Source organism: Giraffa tippelskirchi, chromosome 4 (genome assembly GCF_054371585.1).
Source record: "Giraffa tippelskirchi isolate mGirTip1 chromosome 4, T2T-mGirTip1v1.2.pri, whole genome shotgun sequence".
In the NCBI taxonomy this organism is placed as follows: Eukaryota; Metazoa; Chordata; class Mammalia; order Artiodactyla; family Giraffidae; genus Giraffa; species Giraffa tippelskirchi.
Genome location: NC_137278.1, coordinates 113,549,710 through 113,562,500, shown reverse-complemented (window position 1 = coordinate 113,562,500; position 12,791 = coordinate 113,549,710). Strand labels below are relative to the sequence as shown.

The following is a 12,791-nucleotide window of genomic DNA, read 5'->3' as shown; positions in this document are numbered from 1 at the left end:
ACTATTTATGAAGTCTGAAATCTGGCCAGGTATCTAGAAACATGAAAGAGCTTTTTAGACAGAAGCATAAGCCTTTAAGAACTTTAAAAAAAAAAAAAAGACCTGGGACAAAAAAAACTTTTTCCCACCCATGTCAGTGTTTCCCCAGTCATCCAGTCAGGTGTGCACGCTCATGTTCAGTTGTGTCCCAACTCTTTGCAACACTTTGGCCTGAAACCTGACAGGCTCCCCTGTCCGTGTGATTTTTTAGGCAAGAGTACTGGAGTGGGTTGTCATTTTTTTCCCCTAAGGGCTCCTCTCCACAAGGGATTGAACCCACTTCTCTTGCGTCTGCTTCATTGCAAGTGGATTCTTTATTGCTGAGCCATCAGGAATGTCCCCCAGTCACATGTCCTTCTCCAGCAATTCTTACTGTGCTCTCCTTTGTCTTCATTTTTTTCCTTCGTATATCCCATTGTTGTAACATACTAAGTTCTTCAACTTAAAAGAAATTCTCTTTTGGTCCTACTTATACAATCAGCTATTGCTTCATTTTTTACTCCCCTGTGTAACATAGTTCTTCAAAATAGTGGTCTACTCACTGTCCACGATTGCTTTCTTTATAAACCTACTCCAGGAAGGTCTTTGCTCCATCACCGCACAGAAACATCTCCTGTTACCATCATCACTGATTTTATATTGCTAAATACAGTGACCAATGCTCAGCCCTTTTTGAGTTAATGTCATAGTTGTTCGGGGCTTCCTAGGTAGCTGAGTGGTAAAGAATACACCTGTTGATGCAGGAGACGTAGGAGATGGGGGTTTGACCCTTGAGTAGATCACCTGGAGGAGAAAATGGCAACCTACTCCTGTGTTCTTGCCTGGACAATCCCATGGACAGAGGACCCTGGTGGAGTCACAAAGAGTCAGACATGACTGAGCGACTGAGCGTGCGTGCGTGCATGCATAGCTGTTTAATTTACTCTTTCCTTCTAGATTCATTTTTATTTTTCATTCGCAGTACAGGAAAGTATAGTCTCTGTTTTTCTGTTACCCTACCAGTTATTCTGTCTCAGTCTCCTTTCTTGGATCATATTCTTCTTGATTTTTTTTAAGCATCTAGATATTTATTTCATGTTCAATGAGAGTATTTTACCCTGAGAGTTACATTAAATTTGCTTTAAACTCCTATTCCCATAAAATGGAAATTCCTATATACTTTTCCAAGATTTCTTCAGATTCCAGAAAGATTACATTCTCATGGTCAGACCTTTCTCTAATATTTATTTATTTATTGAAGTATAGTTGATGCAAATATTATATTAATATTAGTTTCAGATGTACAGCATAGTAGTTCAGTGTTTTTATAGATTATACTCTATTTAGAGTTACTTCCTGTTTTCTTCTTGGATTCTTAATGTTGGGATAATCCAGGGTTTAGCCCTACATCTTTTCTCTCAGTGATTTCAATCAGCTGTATATCATAAATGCTATCTGTGTGCTAATGACTTATAAATCTTTACTTCTAGTTCAGACCCTACAACCAAGCATATATATTCACCTGCCTATTGAACATCTATCTCCACTAATATATCTAAAAGACACTGAAACTTAAAATGTCAAAAAACTTATCTTTTGAAATTCCCCTCCAAAATTCCCTGCATCGGCTCTATTTCAGATGATGTAAATCTCACCTTTCCAGTTGCTCAATCTAAAGAATTTGGAATTACTTTCAGGTCTTCCCCATGTCTCATGAAAGTGAAAGTGAAAGTCACTCAGTCGTATCCGACTCTTTATGACCCCATGGTATACAATCCATTGAATTCTCCAGGCCAGAATAGTGGAGTGGGTAGCCATTCCCTTTTCCAGGGGATCTTCCCAACCCAGGGATTGAACCCAGGTCTCCCACGTTGGAGGTGGATTCTTTACCAGCTGAGCCACCTATGTCTCATACCGCACAAAAACTGTAAAGCAAATCTGTTTGTTCTACTTTCAAAATATGTCTAGAATCTGCCACTTCTCACCACCTCCACTTAGCACTCTGCTCTAAACCAATATCATCTCTCACCTGGATTATTGTAGTCAGACTCTTTCCAAGGCTCTCGGCTTCTCTCATGGGCTCTTACTGTCTATTTTTTAACATGGCATGAATCAGTGATTTTTAAAACGTAAATCTGAATATGTCAATCATATGCTTGAAACTCTGCAAATGTTTCCTATTTACCACAAGACTCTACATGATTTATGGGGATTCCCAGGTGGTGTGGTAGTAACAGGAGCTGCAGGAGACATGGGTTCCATCCCTGGTTTGGGAAGATCCCTGGGGTAGGAAATGGCAACCCACTCCAGTATTCTTACATGGAGAATTCCATGGACAGAGGAGCCTGGTGGACTACAGTCCATGGGATGGCAAAGAGAAGAAACGGACTGAGCATCTGAGCATGCCCACTACATTATGTGACTCCCTTATCTTCTTACTTCATCTCTTTCCTCACCCCAGCTACACTGGCCTCCTGTTGACTTCTTTATGGCAGTTGATATCTGCCATACCACATTGTGAATCAGCCATAAGTATACATATGTCTTCTCTCCTGATCCTCCCTCCCAACCCCCAACACATCCTACCCCTCTAGGCTGAGCTTCCTCTGTTACACAGCAATTTCCCACTGGCTATCTATTTCAATTCAGTTCAGTTCAGTCACTCAATCATGTCTCACTCTCTGTGACCCCATGGACTGCAGCATGCCAGGCCTCCCTGTCCATCACCAACTCCCGGAGTTTACTCAAACTCATGTCCATTGAGTCAGTGATGCCATCCAGCCATCTCATCCTCTGTCGTCCCCTTCTCTTCCTGCCTTCAATCTTTCCCAGCATCAGGGTCTTTTCAAATGAGTCAGTTCTTCACATCAGAAGGTCAAAGTATTGGAGTTTCAGCTTCAACATCAGTCCTTCTAATGAACATTTACATATGATAATATATGTTTAAATGCTACTCTCTCAATTCCTCCCATGCTCTCCTTCCTTCACTGGGTCCACAGGTCTATTCTCTATGTCTGCATCTCTATTCCTGCCCTACAAATAGGTTGATAAGTACCATTTTCCTGTTGACTTATGACTTGATCTCCCCTCTGTCTAGAATGCCCTTCTCCCAGATATCTGTGTAGCTATTTCCCTCTCTTCCATCAAGCCTTTGTTCAAGTGTCATTAACATATTCTAATATAGAGTATATTCATTTATTTATAATACCTATAATTTATAGTCTGTCACTGTAGCTAAGAATAAACTCCATGAGGTTTAAAGTTTCTGTTTTATTCCTGATCAGGCTTAGTACCTAGAACAGCTCCTGGCACGTGGTAAGCTCTGAAAGTGAAAGTGTGAAAGTGTTAGTCCCTCAGTTGTGTCCAACTCTTTGCAACCCCATGGACTGTAGCTCACGAGACTCCTCTGTCCATGGACTTCTCCAGGCAAGAATGCTGGAGTGGGTAACCATTTCCTTCTCCAGGGAGTCTTCATGACCTAGGGATGGAACCTGTGTCTCTTGCATTGCAGGCAGATTCTTTACCATCTGAGCCACCAGGGAAGCCCAATAAGAATATGTTAAATAATTAAATGCCATAGTATTTTAACTAGAATTACCTAATCCTGATTATTATAGCTTAATTATAATAACAGTTTTTGAAGTCCCATTTTAAAACCCTATCATATTTCCGTTGGAATTGCTTAAGTAAATAAATGAATTTTGGGAGAATAGTCACTTCTATGATACACTGCCTTGCCATTTGTAATATGGTTGGAATACCCATTTATTTGTGTATTATTTTATGTTCTTCAATACAGTTGTTTCACTTTTCACATAGTGGTCTTAAAGATTGTTGGATTTATGTCTAGGTACTTACAGTTTTGTTGCTATTGTGAGTGTTCCTTTTAATTTTTTCTAATAAATTAATAATGGCACATAAAGGTACAGTTGATTTCTAAACAGTAGTATGGCATCCAGCAAACTTACTAACCTGTTAGTCGTTCTAAGAGCTGTGCTCTAGAACTTTTCTAAGTAGTTAATTAAATAAGTTTTACTCTCTTCCTTCTCAATTTTCACTTTACTTCTTATATACTGGTTCAATACAGTGTGAATAGCATGGGTCAGAATGTCATGCTTAATTTTATAGTCTTCAAAGTTTCCCATTTGAAAATCAGTGGCCCCTCAAAGTCAAATGCCATCCACGTACTATTGCAATAACCCACTGACATAAAAGCTAAATGAAACCATTCCATACTAAGTACTGCTCTGGTTTTGAAGTTTTTCCAGCAGTAGTGTCATTCCCTAACAGAGTGGTTCTTCAGAGAGCTTTTGCTCTGTACAAGTTATACTAGATTGAGGCTTAGTTTCACACTTAAGTTCCCTAATGCATCAAGATGACTGAGCCAGGAAGGTTATACTCTTACTTTCCTCATGACAGGGTCTCCTTGTTAACCCCTAGAGACTTTTCTGATCCAGTCAATTGACTTAGTCTGTAAGAGAATTTGGAATCACATTAAATTTCACAATTAAATGGTGAGTAATTGAAACTCTGGTTTGCCTTCTCCCTTTGGAGGCTTCATTGTAATTATGCAAATGCCTCTCCTCTCATCAAGACATAGCGGAAGAAATAATTTATCAAGGCTCCACTAAATATTATTCCTCTAGCACAGGGGTGTATACTTTTTATATTTACATATCTAAAAGGACTGCTAAGTAATTCTTGTAGCTGGAAAGATCCTCATCACTGTTACTTCTTTTTTCTATAACTGAACAAAGAAACACAAGAAGACTTTTAATTGAAAACAAAAATAAAAAACAAAATCAGACTAAAAAATCTTTATGTACTCTTCATCTCCTTATATCTTCTAATTATATAGATTATTTAAGAATTTTACAGAGGAATGTTTTTCCATATTAATATTTCAATATTTGTATTTTATGTTGTAATATGGGAAATAGCTACTTTTCATATTTATGAGTGTTATTAATCTTGATCATAGGAGTATTGACTAGAAATTTCTTGATATTTTATTTAGACTTAAGACTCTAAAAACGAAATGCATTTCTATTAAGCCACATACATCAGAGAGTGAATGATTTGTATTCTAATTTAAACATTATGAGAGCACTGGAACTTCAGAATAACTGAGGCTCCTCTGATGAAATGATCCTTCTTTTAAATTTTGTGGAAATTTAAATGGCTTAAAATTTCTGTAAAAATAATAAATCTATTTTATACTTATAATAAACACTATTGATCACATCAAACCAAGAACTGACAAAGGTCTATTGCTGGGTATTTGGATTGAGTAAAATTATCAGGAATTTAATATATCATAATGAGTTTGCAGATCTCAGTATTGAACAATAAAATTATTAATGGAGAACTAACTATTAATGTAAGAAATCATCTGGTCTAGAAACCTTCCAAGCAGAGCAATATTTAGCCAACTCTATTATAGAGGTGTGTTTCTTCTCATCTTTCATGAATAAGAGATAAAGGCAAGTCATTCCATCTGAAATAGTACATTAAAAATAATTAGTTGATATTAGGATAAAAATACTGATTTCTTAGGTCTATTATCAAATCTTTTATTAAAATTCATTTCATTAATCCTTTTATTACTTTATTACTTTGAAGCTTTCCTCTTTGTGCCAGAGAGTTTTTTAGGTTTAATAAATAAATTAGATATAGTTATTAGTAAAGTATCTGCAAAAATGGAGGTCTGTGGTTCTTAACCTCAACTAAACATTGCAATTACTTGGGAAGATTTAAAAACAATTATATGTCTGGACCCCACCATTGGATGGAATATAGAGTGATTTCCATTCTATATTTTTATTCAGTTCTTCCAAGGATTCTAATGTGTGGTCATAGTTGAGGATAACTGATATGTAGTACAAATATTAGTGCTTTGTTCTAGGCTCTAGGTTTGTAGGGATTGTAAATAGATGATTAGTAAAACAGGTTTAAGTAGTCACTGTGGAATTGGAAATAACAGCTGTGAAATTTGTACTGAAGAATTTCAAATCAAAGACAAAATGTTATTTGTTGACCAATATTTGAAATCTGAGGTCAAGTCCGATTTTTGAGAGTTAAAAAGCAATATGTGTGCTGAAAATTAAAAAAAAAAAAAAAAACAGTCTAGGCAGGCTAAGATGCCCAAAAGCAATAACCTTGAAGCATTAGGAATCCACATTGCTTAAATGCTATCTGGTCTTTATGAATTTTATTTTGTTGTTGTTTAGTCAGTTGTGTCTGACTCTTTGCTACCCCATGGATTGCAGCCTGCCAGGCTTCCCTGTCCTTCACTATCTCCTAGAGTTTGCTAAAACTCATGTCCATTGAGTTGATGATGCCATCCAGCCACCTTATCATCTGTCACCCACTTCTCCTCCTGTCCTCAACCTTTCCCAGCATCAAGTGACTTTTCCAATTAGTTGGCTCTTCACATCAGGTAGCCTAGGTATTGAAGCTTCAGCATCAGTCCTTCCAATATATATTCATGACTGATTTCCTTTAGAATTGACTGGGGATTCTCAAGAGTCTTCTCCAGCACCACAATTCGAAAGCATCAATTCTTTGGTTCTCAGCTTTCTTTATGGTCCCTCTTTCACATCCATATATGACTACTGGAAAAATTATAACTTTGAATATACAGACCTTTGTCAGCAAAGTAATATCTTTGCTTATTAATACACTGTCTAGGTGCATCATAGCTTTTCTTCCAAGAATCAAGTGTCTTTTAATTTCCTGGTTGCAGTCACTATCCACAGTTATTGTGGAACCCAAGAAAATAAAGTCCATAACTGTTTCCATTTATACCCACCTATTTGCCATGAAGTGATGGGACTGGATGCTATGATCTTCATTTTTTAAATGTTGAGTTTTAAGCCACCTTTTTCACTCTCCTCTTTTACCTTCATCAAGAGGCTCTTTAGTTCTTTGCTTTCTGTCATGAGGGTGGTGTCATTTATTAATTGGTTGCTTTATTTGATTTATTCTTTTTTCCCACATTATGTTGTATTTAGGCAGAAATCTTCATATTCCTGCTTCACAGTGCATCCAACCTAGTGTCTGGCATATGGTAGAAGCAAAGCAAAGCAAATAGAGTCTTGGTGATTGAATGAATGAGTAAATGAAACAACAAGTAGATTTAATGAATTGTTAAATGACACAATAAATGAACAAAAGAGAATGAACAAAAACATAGAAAGACAGAGAAAATCGACAATAGAAATAAAAGAGTGACAGGAGTAGACTCCTAGGAATCAGAAACTTGAACGCCTTCATTCAAATCTTAATCTTATGATGTTTCAGAAATTTGAATCTAAGTGAAATATTTACACTCTGTGCTTCAATTTCCTTTTCTGTGTCCAATAGGTTGTTATGGACCTAGAGTTTGTCATATAGAGTAAAGTCAGTCAGAAAGAGAAAAACAAGTATTGTATATTAACATGTATGTAGAATCTAGAAAAATGGTACAGATGTGCATATTTTCAGGGCAGGAATAGAGATGCTGATATAGAGAATGGATTTGTGGATGCTAGGGTAGGGATAAGGTGTAGGATAAACTGGGAGATTGAGATTGACGAATATGCACTGCCATGTGTACATCAGACAGCTAGTGGGGACCTCCAGTATAGCACTGGGAGCTCAGAACTCTGCTTGGTGGTGACCTGGATGGTTGGGATGGGAGGGGAGGTGGGGGCGGAATGGAAGGCCAGGAGGGAGGGGGATATATATATACCTGGAAGCTATAATTTTCATTATAATTAGAGAAAATGAAGTCTTAGTTGAGACTTTGGAGGCAAATCCAAATTTGAAAACTTAAAGTAAAATGAGAAGTACAATGATCTCTTGGAATAAAAGGAAATATTTGCAAGGGTATCAGATCAAGAGAATAACGATTTGGAACAAAAGCTATATATTCTTTTTTCAAGACATAAATCACAGGTTTAAAATGACCTTTCTACTCTGAAATTATGAAAAGATATATTAAACTCAGCACGGAATATGTTTAAGATGATTTGAATAGATGAAATATATATTTTTTAAACATATAATGCTCTAGTATTCTTGCCTAGAGAATTCCATGGACAGAGGAGCCTGGCAAAAACTGCAGTCCATGTGTTCACAAAGAGTCGGACATGACTGAGCAACTTTCACTTTCATGTATTTCAAAAGATAAAAATGGGAGTTCAAAAAATTTCCACGGATAGTCCAAAATTCCAAAGTAGCATAAAGGCTTTGTCATACACATCTGTTGCTTAATGGAACTTAAAGGAATTGAGGAGGTTAACATTATGAAAGTGTTTTATTTTCGTTGTCTGATTACTGTTTATATTTACTTAAATTTCTCTCACCTTGAGCCCATTAAAACTATGCAATTTTTAGATAAGATTTTAATGGACTTCAGGTGCACAAAATTGGAATAATCATTTTTCTAATTAGAAAATTAACATCAATCAGTTGCACTGAACAAATATTTGTAGAATTTTTATACATACGTGTGTGGTTGTGTATGTGTGTGTGCTGCTTTACGTATGTTCATATAGCTATACACACACACACAACTGTATCCTTGGTGCTTGTCAGTACCATACAACATGTGTTATTTATCCTTTAGATTTATATGTCCTAATTAAAAATAATAAAGTACAGATTAAATGAACTGTGAATTCAAAGTTCTGCATTTTAATTCAAGTCAGCTTTGTGTAATTACCTAAGTCTCAGTTTCTCCAAAGTTCTTAAGAACTTTAATCTTGAATGTAATATTTCAATAACATAAAACATTTTTCAAAGCAAAAAATGTATTTTCTAATTTTCATAGTTTCTAAAACTTTCCTTTTTTCTAGTTATCTAGAGAAAATTCTCAATGTGAAGAGGTAGAAATTCTGTTAAAGGTCAAGGTTTCCTCCTTACTTATAGGTGGTATATAGAGTTAAAAAAAATTTGCTGTTATTATAGAAATCCAGTAATATCGTACCTCAGTGATCCCAAATTTGGACATAATTGACTGGCAATTGGCTCTAGCCTTTCTTCCTAAACCAATTCTCAATTGCTGTCTGATGAATGTAAATTGGCTTTTCCCAGTTCAGTGTACAGATAATTATGTCATATATCAGACCAGTTCAATTCAATCGCTCAGTCGTGTCTGACTTTGTGACCCCATGGACTGCAGCACGCCAGGCCTCCCTGTCCATCACCAACTCCCAGAGCTTACTCAAACTCATGTCCATTGAGTCGGTGATGCCATCCAACCATCTCATCCTCTGTCGTTCCCTTCTCCTCCTGCCTTCAATCTTTCCCAGCATCAGGGTCAGTTCTTCACATCAAGTGGCCAAAGTATTGGAGTTTCAGCATCAGTCCTTCTAATGAATATTCAGGACTGATTCCTGTAGGATGGACTGACTGGATATCCTTGCAGTCCAAGGGGTTCTCAAGAGTCTTCTCCAACACCACAGTTCGAAAGCATCAATTCTTCAAGCACTCAGGTTTCTTTATTGTCCAACTCTCACATCCATACGTGACTACTGGAAAAACCATAGTTTGACTAGACGGACCCTTGTTGGCAAAGTAATGTGTCTGCTTTTTAATATGCTGCACTGAGTGCCCCCAATCCTGCAGCAGACCACCGCTGACCCACGCCTCTGCTGAAGACTCCTGAACACTCAGGGCAGTGAGCCCAAAAGAGACTGATCCAGACTTGCCCATGAATGTCATATATAAAGGTCCCAATTAATGTTTTTCAGTTTTGTGTTCTTAAAAACTGTCTAGAATGTTGGATTTTTATTAGTTTCACAATATTACTGGTCTATGTGGTCAAGAATTCACCTGCCAATACAGGAGACACAAGAGATGCAGGTTGAAGAAGATCAACCTGGGTCAAGAAGATCCCCTGAAGTACGAAATGGCATTTGTCTCCAGTATTTTTGCCTGGAAAAATATCCCATGGCCAGAGGAGCCTGGTGGGCTACAGTCCATAGGATCACAAACAGAGTTGGACACAGCTGAATGACTGAGCACACACGCAATACTGGTCTGCACTGTATGTGGTAATGTGTCCCCCAACAAAGACGTTTCACTTTGGAAAGGCAGTTCCCTTCTACCAACAGCGACTCCTAGGCATGTTCTCAGCACTGATCCCTCAGCGAGCAGCAGCCCCAGCAGCTAAGAGAATCAAGACTGAAGAAGCATCTGGTTGACTCATCTGTGGTTCCTCTTCAAAATCCCTACTTAATTGTAACATCTCTTACCCATTTTACTAGATAATTAGAAGTTTGGCACCTGCAATACAGAAATTCAGTAATATTTTTGAAGTACTAACTGCAGGTCCAGCTGGTATCTTAAGATGCTGTCTAAGACTGTCTTTTTCTGCCCTTTTAATTTTGATGTATCCAACTGTTTCTCCACGTGTTAGGTAACTGGACTTATCAACATGCCTTACCATTTGTTTGCTTTCCCATTCTCTCTGTTTTATCTTTCTCACTTATCTTTTGTGATGCAGTCTATAGTCCTCCTTTTCTCCTATGTGCACACGTGCTAAATCACTTCTGTTGTATCTGACTCTTTGCCACCCTTTGGACTGTAGCCCACCTGGCTCCTCTGTCCATGGGATTCTCCAGGCAAGGATACTGGAGGGGATGGTGATGCCTTCCCCCAGGGAATCTTCTCAACCCAGGGATTGAACCTGAGTCTCTTTTGTCTCCTGCATTGGCAGGCAGGTTCTTTACCACTAGCACCACCTTTTGTCTAATGTGATATTTGCATTCCAAAGTGTCATGATTTATGCAAAATTGCAAAATAACAAACACAGAGCTCATGGGGGAAAGGGGTTTGCAGCACAGCTTAATGACTTCAAAAAGAAATAGAATACTAGTAAAACTGGTAGCACAATTTTACCCATGTTAAATGGTTAAGAATTGCATAACTGCTATGATAAATTTAACTCTTTACCTTGAAAAACATGTGAAGTCTGCTTATTAAAGTGGGTGTCGTAAGGGGTATAACTGTGAGCTGTTGTGAAGAGGTGGAGGGAGGGGTCAGTAAAATCAGACAGGTGTAACAGATATGGATGGGTTAACCCAAAATGCTCACTGAAGTGTGAGGTTGGTGGTCGATGCTTGAGGAATGAGCATGTGTGGCATTTTGATTAATATATTCCTACACTGATTGATTCAGCAAGGTCTGTTTTTCTGCGTTCGGCCAGTGATTCTCAAGAATGAGATTGTACATAAGGAAAAACAAATTACATTATGCTCAAGTTGTCCCTTAATGTATTTATCATGCTAGAACAAATTCACATTTTTCAAACAGGCATTCTAGCAGAATTGATAGTACACTCTGCTTTCTCTCCATACTTTCCTATTTCTACTTGATTGTGATCTTTTTCTTTTAGCACTTATTTCTCCCCAGTTCCTGCACTGTCTTCACCACAAAACTCCAGTGCAGCTTGACTGTAGGGCATCCTTCTGAAGACATGGATCACCCTGGTTTCCAGGCAGCCCCTTCAAAAAGAAGAAAAATCAGTCTCAAATTATTTAAACTCTTTCAGCCTCTTTCCTGTGGATTGTGCACACTTATGACTTCTATGTTGATAGCAATATAGAAAGCAAGACTTTTCTATGCTATACCTTTGTCTCAACTAGGTCAGATTCACAATAGGAATAACCTTATTTAAAAGAAAAATGTTGTGTCAGCTCTTTTACTGTCATTGAAAATGGCTTGCAAATTCATAAAGGATCTTGAAAAAAATAGAAAATATTACATAGTTTCTTACTAATGATATGCTGTTACATAAATATAATATTATTTATTTATAATAAATTTCAAATGTAATTGATTAAAAATAGCTGCCATTTACTGAATGTTTAGGGTTTACCTGTGTTTTGTGCTAAACTGTATATAATGTATGTATAGTAGCTTCCAGTTCAAATGGGTCTTTTAACCTATTTGAAAATTACTGGTCTACTTTTATATTTTAATGTCAATTAAGAGTTTTCTCAGAAGCTTAGTTTTCCCCAAAGTTAGTTCTATTAGAGTTCTTACTGTAATAAGAAATGAAATCTTTGTCAGTCTTAAATCTTTAAGTTCATGAATTTCAAATTAAAGTTGTAGACAATTCTAAGTGTCATTTCTTTCTCTTTTCCCACAGCGATTGTCCAATGGTTCTATAGACTCAACTGATGAAACAAGTCAAATAGTTGAACTACAAGAGTTGCTTGAAAAACAAAACTATGAAATGGCCCAAATGAAAGAACGTTTAGCAGCTCTTTCTTCCCGAGTAGGAGAGGTAGAACAGGAAGCTGAAACAGCAAGAAAGGATCTCATTAAAACAGAAGAAATCAACACCAAGTATCAAAGGGACATTAGGGAGGTAAGTGATTCATAACACTTTCAGTCTCGGCTTCCTAAATGCTGCCTCTGAGAAATTTTTTCCATAATTTCCCCTAACGGCATATACTCTAATATTTTCTCAAATGATCATAAATTGGAATACATTATGTTAGTTATGAAACTTATTCACTAAGGCAAAAATAGTTTATTTCATCACTCCTCTAAATATGCACAGAAAGAAAATGTTGGTATCAAGTCTCAGAAGTAATAAAAGCTACAGTTTTTTAATGAATTTTTTAAAGTTTTAAGCTGTTAATTTTAAATAACCCTAGATTTGGGTATGAATAATGAATTGCTATACTCTTAGCAGATGGGAATACCCACAGATATTACTTTAAAATTTTGTCTTATTTTGGTTTTGTATCTATGAATGTGAATGTACATGTGTGACA

At 36.9% G+C, this 12,791-nt stretch overlaps 1 protein-coding gene across 1 annotated transcript in view; it reads left to right on the top strand.

Annotated features, from left to right (window-relative positions):
• PPFIA2 (PPFI scaffold protein A2) overlaps window positions 1–12,791 on the top strand; it is a 509,952-nt gene that overhangs the window by 374,918 nt on the left and 122,243 nt on the right. The window contains exon 10 of the mRNA XM_081594854.1: window positions 12,158–12,379. Coding sequence (XP_081450980.1) covers window positions 12,158–12,379 — 222 coding nt within the window. The remainder of the gene's footprint in view (window positions 1–12,157; window positions 12,380–12,791) is intronic.